Source organism: Erythrolamprus reginae, chromosome 12, assembly GCF_031021105.1.
Source record: "Erythrolamprus reginae isolate rEryReg1 chromosome 12, rEryReg1.hap1, whole genome shotgun sequence".
In the NCBI taxonomy this organism is placed as follows: Eukaryota; Metazoa; Chordata; class Lepidosauria; order Squamata; family Dipsadidae; genus Erythrolamprus; species Erythrolamprus reginae.
In genome coordinates this window covers 4667264-4682967 of record NC_091961.1, presented here as the reverse complement: position 1 = coordinate 4682967, position 15704 = coordinate 4667264, and the positions used below count along the sequence as shown (strand labels likewise).

Genomic DNA, 15704 nt, shown 5'->3' with positions numbered 1-15704 from the left:
ATGGCTTTGTATTGTATGTTTGACCCATTGTTTACTGCAGTGTTTCCCAACCTTGGCAACTTGAAGATATTTGGGCTTCAACTCCCAGAAATCCCCAGCTTTTGTTTTGTTTTTAATGTAAATAAATTAATAAAAAATATTTTTTAAAAAAGAAAAGAAAATAAAGCCACAATTTCATTGACGATCAGATTCAGAATTAATCAACAAGCAAACAAAAGGCTATTTGAGGAACATAAACAGAAATGCCCACACTTCATTTAGACTAGAAAGATAAATCCTAATGCTCAACATTTTATTTAGGTTTATGCTTGGAAATATTTATCCTTCTCCTTCACGCCAGCTCTCCACAAAGAACCCCTGGAGGCCACCAAATTTTGCCACCACCACACCACAACTCTGTTTTCAAAACATTAAGCTGTTAAAATTAATATTAATTAATGATTTCTTTAGTCAAGCACCTGTTTCTATGGTGACTCTTTGCAACCCAGAACCTCTCCATCAGCCCTTAAGAAAAAAAAAGGCACCAACAAAGTCAATTGAAGCCAATTGCTGAATCCTCAAGAGAAGGGAGACCTCATCCTTTCCCAGAAGATTGCTCCTCTCTCCTCTCCTTCTTTCTGCACTTATTCCAGACAGAGGGTTATACCCAGAGATGATGAAGAGTTCATTGCTGATGAAAACAGCCGTGCTCTTCATGTCACAGAAGCAGCTTGCTAGTTTAATGTACTGGAGGGATATGCTTTTCACACCGCTACTGTACTGCACAGAAGGAACAGCTGTCTCTATACCATCTTCCTCACGGAACAGATTGTTTTCTTCACCGTCCCTGCTGCTTCACCTCAGGCATCAAAGCATCCTTAATGAGAACACCTGGAAGCCTGTGGAGAAACGGGGATGCTCGCACTCGCTTAGGCTGGGCATGTTTGGGACTTCCTTTCCCAGGGAATGTGTCAAAGGAAACTGTATCTCTTAAGCGCTCTTCCAACGAGCCCGATGGAAATAAGGCAGGAGAATGAGAAAGCGATGCAGCGTTTGTTTCTGGGCTTCGCTAAACTGTTATATGTTTCAGCTGTGCAAGTACAGTGGTATCTCTGCTTGCGCACTTAAATCGTTCCGTGACCAGGTTCTTAAGTAGAAATGTTTGTAAGAAGAAGCAATTTTTCCCATAGGAATCAATGCAAAAGCAAATAATGTGTGCGGTTGGGGAAACCACAGGGAGGGTGGAGGCCCTGTTTCCTCCCAGGGGATTCCTAGAGAGGCCCCACGGAGGCTTCTCCCCGCCTTTTCCAGCCCTGTTTCCTCCCAGGAGATTCTTAGAGAGGCCCTACGGAGGCTTCTCCCCGCCTTTTCTGGCTCTGTTTCCTCCCAGGAGATTCCCAGAGAGGCCCCACGGAGGCTTCTCCCCACCTTTCCCGGCCCTGTTTCCTCCCAGGAGATTCCTAGAGAGGCCCCATGGAGGCTTCTCCCCACCTTTTCCGGCCCTGTTTCCTCCCAGGAGATTCCTAGAGAGGCCCCACGGAAGCTTCTCCCCACCTTTTCTGGCCCTGTTTCTTCCCAGAAGATTCCTAGAAAGGCCCCTTAGAGGCTCCTTCTCCTCTAACTTGCTCCTCTTCAACCTCTTCTCACCGCTCCCTTCTCCTTCTCTCCTCCTCCTTCCTTCTAATCTCCTTCTCTTCTCTTACCTTCACTCTTCCTTCTCTCCTCCTCTCTTTTACCTCCTCTTCCTCCCTCTTATTTCTTCCCTGAATGCGTCCATTTGTGGTCTATTTTGTGGTTAACAGACAAGCAACTTGTCTAATTTCCCTTAACTTACAATACTAATACTAGCCTTAACTCTTTAAAAACCCTTTTAGTCTTTCTGCCATTATTGATACAAAAATGTTATAATCCACATTCAAAAGCAAGATCAGTCTATAATTCTTAATTTATTGTAAATCACTCTCCTCTTTCGGAATTGAAGTTATAAATGCCTCTGACCATGAGTCCGGCATCTTAGCATCTATTAGAAGTTCATTATAGAGTTCCCACATTACTATTCCTAATGTTTCCTCCAATGTCTTGCATACTTCTGCTGGTAATCCATCTGGTCCTAATGTTTTACCATTTTTCTGTCTTTTAATTGCTTCTGTTAGTTCAAGCGTTGTTATTTTTTCCTCTAGTAAATTTTTAAACATCTCAGGTATTTTGCATAACTCCACTCCTTCCAAATATTGTTTTATATTCTCTTCAGTAACCATTCGTTGTTTATGTAAGTCCTGTAATCTTTCCCCCCACTCATTTCGACGTTGTAGATTCCCTTCGGCATTTTCCAATTGTTTAATCCATTTTAGAAACATAGAAACATAGAAGTCTGACGGCAGAAAAAGACCTCATGGTCCATCTAGTCTGCCCTTATACTATTTTCTGTATTTTATCTTAGGATGGATATATGTTTATCCCAGGCATGTTTAAATTCAGTTACTGTGGATTTATCTACCACGTCTGCTGGAAGTTTGTTCCAAGGATCTACTACTCTTTCAGTAAAATAATATTTTCTCATGTTGTTTTTGATCTTTCCCCCAACTAACTTCAGATTGTGTCCCCTTGTTCTTGGGTTCACTTTCCTATTAAAAACACTTCCCTCCTGGGCCTTATTTAACCCTTTAATATATTTAAATGTTTCAATCATGTCCCCCCCTTTCCCTTCTGTCCTCCAGACTATACAGATTGAGTTCATGAAGTCTTTCCTGATACGTTTTATGCTTAAGACCTTCCACCATTCTTGTAGCCTGTGTTTGAACCCGTTCAATTTTGTCAATATCTTTTTGTAGGTGAGGTCTCCAGAACTGAACACAGTACTCCAAATGTGGTCTCACCAGCATTCTATACAGCGGGATCATAATCTCCCTCTTCCTGCTTATTATACCTCTAGCTATGCAGCCAAGCATCCTACTTGCTTTCCCTACCGCCTGACTGCACTGATTTTTCCCCTTTTCCTTCTTTTCCCTGGTTCCATTCTCGTTACTTTAAACGTCTTAGTTCTGTCCCCACCTCATTCAATATTTTTAAACCATAGAATTTCAAACACTCTTAGTCTTCCTTCATAACAAAGGCGCTTAAGCCTCCTGATCACTTTTGTTTCCTCTTCTGCACTTCCTCTATTATGTTCTTTTTCAAGTGTGGCCACACAGACATGTCCTAGATTTGTACAAGGCTATTAGATTGTTTACAGTGGTATTTTCAAACCCTTTCTAATGATCATTAATATGGAATTTCTTTCTTTCACAGCTACCACACACACTGAGTCACCAGCCATTAAGCTATTCACTAGGATCCCAACATCTTTTTTTCTGATTAGTTACAGACAGTTCAGGCCTTTTATTCTAAATAATTATTCCAGAAGAAATAAATCTTAGAACAGGAAAACTTCGAAGAGCATTTATTTTGCTTCTCTCCATTGTTGACCATGATTAAAAAAGCAGCAAACAGAATGTGACAGTATAATTTATTCCTTCCCTATTTTAAAGAGGGTTTATTAGATAGCTTTGTAAACTAGCCTCCACCTAGTTACTTGATACTCCTCTATGTATCCAGGATAATATGATAAATCTATTTCTAATTCACTGCATTATCATTTAAATATTTTAATGATTCATTGAATGAAGGAAAAAAGCTATTTCAAATGAACAATTATGCTGTATTGGACTAAAGGCTGATTATATTTAAACACTTCTTGTATGGATAATGGGACATACTGACCTCCTAGCTTTAGGAGCTAATTTGGTTCTTATCTCTTAAGTAATTTTAAACGGCAAATTACCATGAAAACTTAAAGGGCCTTAAAAACAGTCATCAACAGATATTATTTTACTTTTCAGAAGCGTCCTTAGTGTGTGCGTATTTTGAATCGAAGTTAAACCATGTACTTTCTGAAATTTAAAATAACACTATAATCATCAATGGTAAGTAGTGAATGATGAATTTTCTAACCATTTGTTTTTCACATTAGGCGTACTGAATTTGTCATCATAATGGGTCAAAGTTCTGCCAAAAGCTTAGAATAAGACTGAATTCACCATGAAGGGGGTTGGAACATAATGTCTAATTTGTAACGTGGTCTTACAAAATAATATGCAGTATTGTCCATAAAATGACACTGTACCAGTGTACACTGACACTGTGACATTGTACGGTGCAACCCGGTTTCATAAGGGAGCACCTCCCTTAAGAAACCAGGTTGCAAGGCCTTGGTCTCTTCAGCCTTGAAAGATGGCGTTGAAGGGGTGACTTGATTGAAGTGAATATAATCATGCATGGGATAGAAAAGGAGGATAGAGAAAATTTCTTTTCTCTATCACACAATACTAGGACAAGGGGGCACTCCCTAAAGCTCATAGGTAAGACAGTGAGGACAAATAAAGGGAAGTATTTCTTCACCCAGAGGGTCCTTGGTTTATGGAATTCATTTCCAGAAGAGGTCGCGACAGCTGTCAGCCTTGATAGCTTCAAGGCAGGATTAGACAGACTCATGGATGCCAAGTGTATCCATGGTGGTTATTGAAACGGATGTTCAAGTGTTGCCTCTATGTTGGTTGAGGCAGGCAGGGTTCCCTTGGGATACCATTTGTGGGGGTCAAGAGAAAGGTTTTGCCTTCTCTTTCTGCTCACAATCCCAATGGACAATGGGTGAGCAATTGTGTGAGACAGAATGCTGGACTCGATGGGCTTTGGCCTGATTCAGCATGGCTCTTCTTAGGTTCTTATCCCCTGCAGTCTGCTACTGGTTCAGTTCATGAGTGTGCACCGGGTCCTCATTTGACCCACCTCGGAAGGATGAAAGGCTGAGTCAATCTTGAGCCGGTGGTGAGATTTGAACTGCTGACCTGCAGATCTACAGTCAGTTTCAGTGGCCTGCAGTACAGCACTCTACCTGCTGCGCCACCCCGGCTTTAAACATGCCTGGGATAAACATATATCCATTGTAACATAAAATACAGGAAATAGTATAAGAGCAGACTAGATGGACCAGGAGGTCTTTTTCTGCAGTCAATCTTCTATGTTTCTATGTTCCTAAGACCAGAAGATCATATTCCTGGCATGAACATGTGCACTGGTTTCCAGCACTCCCATATGCATCTAAACCAGCTGACCAGTGCGCCGGACCCTGGAAGAGTAATGGACAATGGGTCGCCTGCCCAGAGAGATGGCTCTGCATGCCACTTCTGGCACATGAGCCATAGGTTCGCCATTACGGATCTATACAATCTGAAGAGAATCTGCTATATGCATAACGCAAAGTTTCTACTTTTCATTAATAAACTTCCAGTTACGAAGAAAACAAGAATTACCATTGTGTTACAAGAATATACAATATCATGCCATTAGGATATAAGTGGGGGGTTTTTTCCCCCAGAAGAAAATTATACCACTTGAGATTTTTAAAAAAACCTTACTTAAAGTTATTTTTAATTACAATAATTAGCCACAGTTAATATACCAGAAGGAACTGACTAAAGAAAAGGGATGCTAGTTCCAGCTTTTTTCCTTGATTAATAAATATTAAAATTAATGAGAGACTTTCAAGACCCTATTGTTAACAAATGTGTAAAGATTCCTGTAAAAGAATTTGTATAGGAGTAAAATGATACACAAGCTGCTACAATTATTCTGAATGCTTTACTCTTTTCAGCCAATTATGAAAATTGTGAAAAGTATTAATATCTAATTTTAATTTGCTCTGTAGTGCCATTAACAATAAGAAAAAGTTTAATTAAGGTATGTATATGAAAAAGAAAAAAGGGAAATTTGGCTGTAATTTTAGAGAATAATAGAGAACAACTAGATAGTATTTCTTTAAACGCAGGTTGCTTTATTAATTGATATCTTAATTAGACTTTAGTACTAAGATCAAATCACAGTTGAAAAACCTAATTTTTTAAAACATACAGTAAAGTTAAATTGGGGTATAAAGAGAAATAAACTATTCTAAGTAGTTTTATTTAAAACTTGTAATTCATGAAAAGGAAGGTCAGAGGCAATGTATGTCTATGCTAACTCATTTTTAGGCTACTAACAAACATTGAAAGTGAAACGTGATCATAGTCCATTGGATGGTATGTTACTCCTGGCTTTTGTATTCATTCATTCATTCATTCATTCATTCATTCATTCATTCATTCATTCATTCATACTTGTCTCAGGTCAAATACATTATTTCCACCAACAGCAGAAATCCCAGCACTACTTTCACTTACAATCCAACTAGTTGAGATGTGAATGCTGCCAAGCATACGGATAACAAAAATATCCTGGTACATTATTTGCAACAATATATGCAGAACAGAGCAGATCAACAGATCACAATCAGACATTCATCCTAAGTGGTCAGGTATAGAATCGAATTGCTGAAAGGGACCTTGGAGGTCTTCTAGGCCAACCCACCACCCAAAATAGGAATCCTTATTCCAATGCATCCCAGAAATGGTTGTCCAATATTTTCTTGAAAACTCCCAGCAATACAGATGGGACAAATCTACTCACTCTGTTCTTTGGGCTAAATTTCTATGATACAGTAGTCCCTCACCTATCGCTGGTGTTACGGTCCAGACCTGGCCGCGATAGGTGAAATCCGCGATGGGGAATTTATCAACTGATAGTACTTATTTTAGTATTTATATTGTAATTGTTTGGTAAGTTTTCATTGTTTTAAGTGTTTATAAACCCTTCCCACACAGTATTTATTTTAGATACAGTATTTAAATACAGTATTTACAATTTTAGATATATTTTTTTTAAAAAAAAACCTGCCGATCGAGTTCAGCGGGCTGTTTAAATCTGCCGATCGACTTCCTCAGAAACCCGCGATGAAGTGAAGCCGCAGTAGGTGAAGCGCGGTATAGCGAGGGACTACTGTACATCCTTAGTTTCTCTGATCACATTCAAGTTCTGGATCTCAAATGTTTTCTCACTAGTTGATCTGGCATTTAGAAAACCCATCAGTTTCCAAGGCCTGGGCCAGTGATGGCGAACCTTTTTTTTCCTCGGGTGCCAAAGGATTCCCTGGAGCCAGGGGAGGGTAAAATGCCCTCTCCCACTCCCCTGGAGGCTCTCTGTAAGCCAAAAACGCCCTCCCAGAGCCTCTGTGCGAGCCAAAAATCAGCTGGCTGGCACACACATGCACACTGGAGCTGAGTTAGGGCGACGACTTGTGTGCCAGTAGATATGGCTCCACCTGCCACCTGTGGCACCCATGCCATAGGTTCACCATCACTGGCCTGGGCTAACAAATAGCTGGCAGGAGGGGTAGACAGACTCTTCCTTATTTAAAACAATCCATTTGTTTTTTGCCCTTTTTCCTTTTACCCGTAGAAATGGCTGTTAACATGGTTACATCTGATTTCTCTCATATGGCAGGGCTAATTTTATTTTTTTACTTATTTATTTTGTCCAATACATAATGAGGGTTTTAGTGGGTATATATCTATATACACATAGTAAAATACATGATGAAGGTTATAGAGGAGATACTCATAGTAAAATATATCTAAGAAAGAATAGAAAAGAAGATATAGGAATAGAACATATCAATGAAAGAATAGAAGAAGAGATATAGGAATGGAAGAAAGGTATAGGAGATATAGGAGAGCAATAGGACAGGGGACGGAAGGCACTCGAGTGCACTTGTACTCGCCCCTTACTGACCTCTGAGGAATCTGGATAGGTCAACCGTAATGTAATAGTCCTCAAATAATCACAGTTGTGAGAAACTGGAAGAAATCCCCCACCCCCACCCCTCAGATAAACCAAGCATCAAGACAGCAGCCCAGGAATCCTCAAAGTCTGTTTCTTCAAGTACTAAAGCACATAGGGCTGTGTAGAATATAAACACTCAGCTGCCATTAACAAGCAAGGGAAATTGAACATGGAAGTCAGCATTGTGCCGTACAAAGGTAGAACAGATGGTGCTTCATTTGAACCAGGAGGAATCCTAACTGCTCAGCGGCGTCAAATGTTTTGTAAGGACTCTTCTTGAGTTACAGTAATAATTTAGTCAAGCTGTGTCTGACAAGAAGAGCCTGACACTTTGAACCGAAAGAATCACTCATGCGAGAGGGATTAAAATACGAAGGAGAAAACAGCCATTAATCTCACAAAATATGTAATAAACATATCAAGGAAGAAATATCAAATATTCACGGTACTCACGCTGATGTCAGTCACAACCCAGTGTCTCCAGAAGCGATACAATGGATTAGATCGGCTAGGAGCATCTGGATCAACCATGATGAGGACATACTTCTTATTCTGTAAAAATGATATATATGAAAATCAGTGTTATGTTATTATTTAGCAAGTTAAAAAGGGGAATACACTGTTCCCTCGATTTTCGCAGGTTCGAACTTTGCTGATAGCCTATACCACGGTTTTTCAAAAAATATTAATAAAAAAATACTTCGTGGTTTTTTCCCCTAAACCACGTTTTTTTCCATCCGATGACGTCATACGTCATTGCCAAACTAATAATTTTTGCATATAAATAACAAAAAAAAAAATTGTTAATAAATAATTATGTTTATAAATATCAGGATCACTATTCAATGGTGAGTACCAGTAATAATGGTGAGTAAATGGTTGCTAAGGGAATGGGAAATTGCAGTTTAGGGTTTTAAAGTGTTAAGGGAAGGCTTGTGATACGGTCCATAGCCAATAATGGTGTATTTACTTCCGCATCTCTACTTTGCGGAAATTTGACTTTCGCGGGCAGTCTCGGAACGCATCCCCCGCAGAAATTGAGGGAACACTGTATTCTAAAAAAAACCCCACCTATTATCCATCTAGTGCAGGGGTGGGTTCTAATTTTTTTAACCACTACTCTGTGGGCATGGCTTATTTTGTGGGTGTGTCTTGATAGTCATGTGACTGGGTGGGAGGTTGCTGGGTGCTCATGTGACTGGGTGGGAGTGGCTTTGCATTCCTGTGACTGGGTGGAGTAGTTGGGTGGTCATGTGACTGGGTGGGAGTGGCCAACTTGGTTTCACTCACATTAAGGACTGGCATCGACTGATCCGGTTCAGTGACGTCACTGTGGCATCACCAGCTGGTCGCTACCAGTTTGGGCGAACTGGTCCAAACAGGGAGGACTTATAAAGCCCTTCATGGCATCGGACCAGAATACCTCCGGGACCGCCTTCTGCCGCACGAATCCCAGCAACCGGTTAGGTCCCACAGAGTTGGCCTTCTCCGGGTCCCGTCGACTAAAAAAAATCGTTTGGCGGGACCCAGGAGAAGAGCCTTCTCTGTGGCGGCCCCGACCCTCTGGAACCAGCTCCCCCCGGAGATTAGAACTGCCCCCACCCTCCTTGCCTTTCGTAAAGTTCTTAAGACCCATCTCTGCAGTCAGGCATGGGGGAACTGAGACATATCCCCCGGGCCTATACAGTTTATACATGGAATGTTTGTGTGTGTGTTTGCTTTTAATAATGGGGATTTTAGTGTTTTTTAAATTATTAGCTTTGTTCTTACATTGTTCTTGTTATTGTTGTGAGCCGCCCCGAGTCTACGGAGAGGGGCGGCATACAAATCTAATAAATAAATAAATAAACCCATCCCTGATCTGGTCATCTATGACAGTGTTTCCCAACCTTGGCAACTTGAAGATATTTGGACTTTAACTCCCAAAATTCCTCAGCCAGCATTTGCTGGCTGGGGAATTCTGGGAGTTGAAGTCCAAATATCTTCAAGTTGCCAAGGTTGGGAAACACTGATCTATGACAACAGACTTTGAGTCCCCCACCCCTTTTTTTTTTGCAGCGGTAGCAATTTATAAAAAGACACTTTGGTTCTCACAGAACTAAAGAAATAGATATTTCTTGCTGTGGATACACATAGTATCTAAATTCAAAATATCTCAAAGATTAAAAAAAATAAAATGAGTACTTTGAACTAACAGGAGATTTTGGTCATTCTGATTGGATGATCTGTGCTTTGAATTGTAATGAGAAGTGAACTTGCTTCAGCATTGGTGACATTTTGATCCCTAACACTGGTCCCAGTAGAACCCAGAATTAATTCTTGATGTCAATCATATTCAGCGTGGGTCCCATGAAACGTGCCCTGTTAGTGACATAAAAGTATGGGATGGAATGTAGATTAGGTGTTCCGTTTGAAAGACCATCATGATAATAATGAATCATTAATCATCATGATAATCAGAATGCAACGGGCAACCAGTAAGGGTGTTTCAACTTGAAAGTTGTAGGAGGCCTCCAAGAGACCCTCGTTCACCACTTATGGCCAGGATTGCTTCTGCGGAGGTTTCTGATAAGGCAGAAGTGATACCTATGCCTTCTGCCGCACAAATCCCAGCGACCGGTTAGGTCCCACAGAGTTGGCCTTCTCCGGGTCCCGTCAACTAAACAATGTCGTTTGGCGGGACCCAGGAGAAGAGCCTTCTCTGTGGCAGCCCCGACCCTCTGGAACCAGCTCCCCCTGGAGATTAGAACTGCCCCCACCCTCCTTGCCTTTCGTAAAGTTCTTAAGACCCATCTCTGCCGTCAGGCATGGGGGAACTGACACATCTCCCCCGGGTCTATACAGTTTTATACATGGAATGTTTGTGTGTTTATTTGCTTTAAATAATGGGGTTTTTAGTGTTTTAAAATTATTACATTTGTTCTTACACTGTTCTTGTTATTGTTGTGAGCCACCCCGAGTCTACGGAGAGGGGCGGCATACAAATCTAATAAATAATAATAATAATAATAATAATAATAATAATAATAATAAATAATAATATTTGAGATCTCCTATGGAATGACTGGAATCAGAGTCATTTGTCCAGAAGGTGCCAGAGATAAATATGTCTTCAAACGCAGAAATAGCAGAAGTCAGAGAACAAAATCCCCGCTTATAGCCCAGGGGAAGAGAAACTTCTCAGATTGCAAGGCTTGAATAATGAGCAAATACGGCTCCGAGTGACAGGTGGAGGACTGTCCTAGCTGATTAATCAAACATTTATTTTATTTTAATTATTTTATTTGTTATATAAGATAATAGATTAAAATATAAGCATGATTATGAATAAGATAACACATATAAGATAACAGATTAAAGTATAAACATGATTATGAATAAGATAACACATATAAGATAGCAGATTAAACTATAAGCATGATAATAATAATTAATAATAATAATAACAACAACAACAACAACAATAATAATAATAATAATAATAATAATAATAATTTATTAGATTTGTATGCCGCCCCTCTCCGAAGACTCGGGGCGGCTCACAACAACGATAAAAACAATATTATAATGGCACAAATCTAATATTAAAAAACTAAAAACCCTATCATAATTAAAAACCAAACAGCACATACATACCAAACATAAATTATAATAAGCCTGGGGGAAAGATGCCTCAAATCCCCCATGATTACGAATACAGGATAAGGATACCGATAAATGGGGACATTAGGACAAGGATGGTAGGCACGCTGGTGTGCTTATGCACCAGGAACGGGTTCCTCTTACCTGCCCACCGGTGCGCTGCGTGCGCATCGCAGTATTTTACATGCACGCATCCCCTTGCATGATTTTCCTTCTGTGCATGCTCAGAGGGCAAAAAATACCCCCAAAATTAGCAAAAAAAAGATGTTGCTGTGCACAGACCAACAAAGTCAGCACTGGAGCCGTCATGTGCAAATTGCACAATTGACAGGGCACTACCGGACTGGACCGCACCGGTAGATATCCACCTCTGTTATGCACGCATAAGCCTCTCCTTCAGTCTCAAAAGACCATTATCATGCTCTGGACTCCCCAGAGCATGAAGCATGGGTAGATTAGTATGGAGGATACACTGTTACAGAAGCTGAAAATGCCCTCCCAGAGCCTCCATGCGAGCCAAAAATCAGCTGGCCCGTGAGCATAGGCATGCTGGAGCTGAGCTAGGGCAACTGCTCACATGCGGCAGATATGGCTCCGTGTGCCACCTGTGGCCCCCGTGCCATGGGTTCGCCATCACTATCTTATAACATCCCTTAAGGATCCATTTTTCTTCATATGATATTCACCATTTACATGAAGCTGCCAAAGGGGTTCATTTTTTAAAAAAGGTAAACTGTCATCAGTCTCTAAATGATACATGGTTATATACAGTACAGTGGTACCTCTATTTATGAACTTAATTCGTTCCGTGACCAGGTTCTTAAGTAGAAAAGTTTGTAAGACGAAGCAATTTTTCCCATAGGAATCAATGTAAAAGCAAATAAGGCGTACGATTGGGGAAACCACAGGGAGGGTGGAGGCCCTGTTTCCTCCCAGGAGATTCCTATGGGAGGCCCCACGGAGGTTTCTCCCTGCCTTTTCCAGCCCTGTTTCCTCCCAGGAGATTCCTAGAGAGGCCCCACAGAAGCTTCTCCCCACCTTTCCTGGCCCTGTTTCCTCCCAGGAGATTCCTAGAAAGACCCCACGGAGGCTTTTCCCTGCCTTTTCCGGTTACAGTTTTGGAGGCTCGGGTTTGTAAGTGGAAAATGGTTCTTGAGAATAGGCAAAAAAATCTTGAACGCCCGGTTCTTATCTAGGAAAGTTCGTAAGTAGAGGCCTTCTTAGGTAGAGGTACCACTGTATTTCACTCCCAGCCTCAATTAAGCTAGCTGTGAATATCCCAGTATCTGGAAGCACTGAGGGCTTTATTAGTGATGGCTTTATTACTGGATAAGCAGATGTCTATTCCGGCACTATTCCTGAAGTTTTAGCTTGAGCTGGTGTATTGACCAAAATTATTCTACCACTTCTGAGGGATTCACATGCTTGAGGCCATTCAGTTAAAATACTCTACTGTTTTTTGTCAAGTATAGTTATCCCAAAGTACAGCATCTAAGGTTTTGATCATCTCTTAAAGATAAATCAAGGTACATAATACCACTCATGCTCCAGCTGCACCAGTTACCAATTTGCTTTCAGGTATAATTCAAAATGCTGGTTATGTTATTTAAATTCTAAATTGCTTGGGACAACTACCTAGTCTCACATGGCTCTACTCAAGTTGAAGTCAGGTTAATACCAATATAAAAGTGGGTATTTCCAATGGCCAATCCAATTTGACAGAGTTCTGTACTTCCCGATGATCATCCAACCTCAGGGTTTTTGCATTTTCAGAGCTAAAGTGAAGATTTTTTCCCTGAATTTTTCAGTTTGTTTCTCACTTGTTATTGATGTTTCAAATGCATATGTTTTAAATGTATGTTGTGTTTAAATGCTGGTTATATTTTAATTTTAATTAAATTGCTAGCCAAATATTTTGAAATAAAATAAAGAAATGGATCAAAATTTTATTTTTTAAATCCAAACTAAGTTTCTTTTCTCTTTAATGAATGTTACTTAATTCAATGGGCCTAATCCTAATTAATAAGCTTGTGGATATCAGACATTTCATTCTTATTCATCAAGTGCTAAAATATATGTGGGATGAGAATGCTAACTCTAATTTAGAAAATCAGTAAGAAGCAAAAACATGACATCCAACTGTCTAAAAATTCTAGGTTTAATAGCAACTGCTGTACCAAATATTTCATTGGAGTTGCCAATCAATAGTTTTTAGAGGCTTAACAAATTTACACATGGCTTCCATAATATACAGTTAATACAGGTACGAATAAATTGTTAATTGACATTTATATACTGTAATAAATAAACCTAAATAAGTTTCAGGAGGGAAGTGTTTTTAATAGGAAAGTGAACCCAAGAACAAGGGGGCACAATCTGAAGTTAGTTGGGGGAAAGATCAGAAGCAACGTGAGAAAATATTATTTTACTGAGAGAGTAGTAGATGTTTGGAAGAAACTTCCAGTAGACGTGGTTGGTAAATCCACAGTAACTGAATTTAAACATGCCTGGAATAAACATATATCCATCCTAAGATGAAATACAGGAAATAGTATAAGGGCAAACTAGATAGACCAAGAGGTCTTTTTCTGCTGTCGGTCTTCTATGTTTCTATATAAGTGAAGTGATAACTCGGAGAGGGGTGGCATACAAATCCAATTAAATAAATAAATAAAATAAATAACTGTCAACAACAACAACAAAATATTTAAAAAGCATTTCCTGCACAATAGATTATTTTTAGAGGTCCTTACTTATAACAACTTTTTACCCTTTTAATGCTGTCCAGAACTTTAAATACTAATTTATAGTAAATGGCCACTAGTAAAAAACCGATCACCATAGGAATTAAGGAAGTAATGATTAAATTACAATGCCCAAATTTTATGTCTTCTCCACCTTGATTCATTCCATTGATTCAGAACAACTTTCAGGCAAATACAGTATTTCATTCAACTAACGTTAATGCTGTTAAATAAAATGTAAGGTAAAATACAGTAACATTTAGACATGAATATTTACTTTAAGGAGTTTGCCATTTCTGGCTTGTTTTAATATTGGCTTTTGGCCAGCGCACAAACTCTGGTTTTCACCGTGCATCACAGGAGGAGGTTAAAAGAACATACGTGCCTAAAGTGAGAAACACATATTGCACAATGACCAGGAAACACAATATTACACCTTTTGAATTGTAGAGGTTGAAACAATTTAAATTCTTTTTGAATTAACTATCCTTATTTTAAGATAGCGTGTACAGTATGTCTACATCATTTCTGTTTCCTTATTCGCATCCACTGCAAGTTTATTTTTAAGTGTTTTAAAGTTTCTTAAAATATATTAAGGCATCCTTCATCCATTGAGATTGCATGTTTAAAAATACATTTAAACAAATCATTCAAAAGTAAAATTTTCAATTGTTTTCAATTCCCAGAAACTAAGGGGGGAGGAGGGGGAGAGCCATAGCAGATGATTGAATGAAATTGAAAAAGACAAATCCCATCCCAGGAAATGCCAAAACTGTAAAAACCTTAGTAAAAATTTATGTCATACTGTATTTGTATCTGGAAGTGTATGTACAGTTCTAGTAGCCTTACTCTGCTCATGGACAGATAATTGCTCAGAGTCTACAGTTTATTTACCTTGTTTCTTTCCATAACATAATGTTATTTTTGAGTTCTTGGAGAGGGGCGGCATACAAATCTAATAAATTATTATTATTATTATTATTATTATTATTATTATTATTATTATTATTATTTCAGTAAGAATGAATAAGGTAGAGAAAGCTTGAATAGTAGAGATTCTGGAATTCTTCCCTATTTCTTTATTGGCAGTATGTACAGTATAGGAGGTGTCTGCTTTCCTTTTGTGTTAACAAAATAATATCCTCATGGTTTATATTGATATTGTCTCCTAGTATGATTTGATTGCTTATTAGTACTCTCTATGACTATCATTGTGTTGTACCTTGTGATTCTTATGAATGTATCTTGTCTTTTTATATACACTGAGAGCATATGCACCAAAGACAAATTCCTTGTGTGTCCAATCACACTTGGCCAATAAAGAATTCTGCTCTCGTCTCCTCCGCTGTCCCTATGCTATGCTATGCTATGCTATGCTATGCTATGCTATGCTATGCTATCCTATTCTATCCTTCCCTTCCCTGTACAGGTAATCCTGGCCTTAGAACAGTTAATTTAGTACAAACATACAAAGGCATTGAACAAAGCTACCATTTTTCACACTTACAACTGTTGCAGATCCCCACAATCACATGATCAACATTTGTTTTTACTTGCCATGTTTCTGATGGTTGCAATGATCCAATA

At 39.3% G+C, this 15704-nt stretch overlaps 1 protein-coding gene across 2 annotated transcripts in view; it reads right to left on the bottom strand.

Annotated features, from left to right (window-relative positions):
• The window catches only part of PEBP4 (phosphatidylethanolamine binding protein 4), a 257724-nt gene that overhangs the window by 159064 nt on the left and 82956 nt on the right, over nt 1-15704 (bottom strand). For both annotated transcript variants that reach the window (XM_070765245.1, XM_070765242.1), the window contains exon 4: nt 8185-8283. In XM_070765245.1, coding sequence (XP_070621346.1) covers nt 8185-8283 — 99 coding nt within the window. The remainder of the gene's footprint in view (nt 1-8184; nt 8284-15704) is intronic.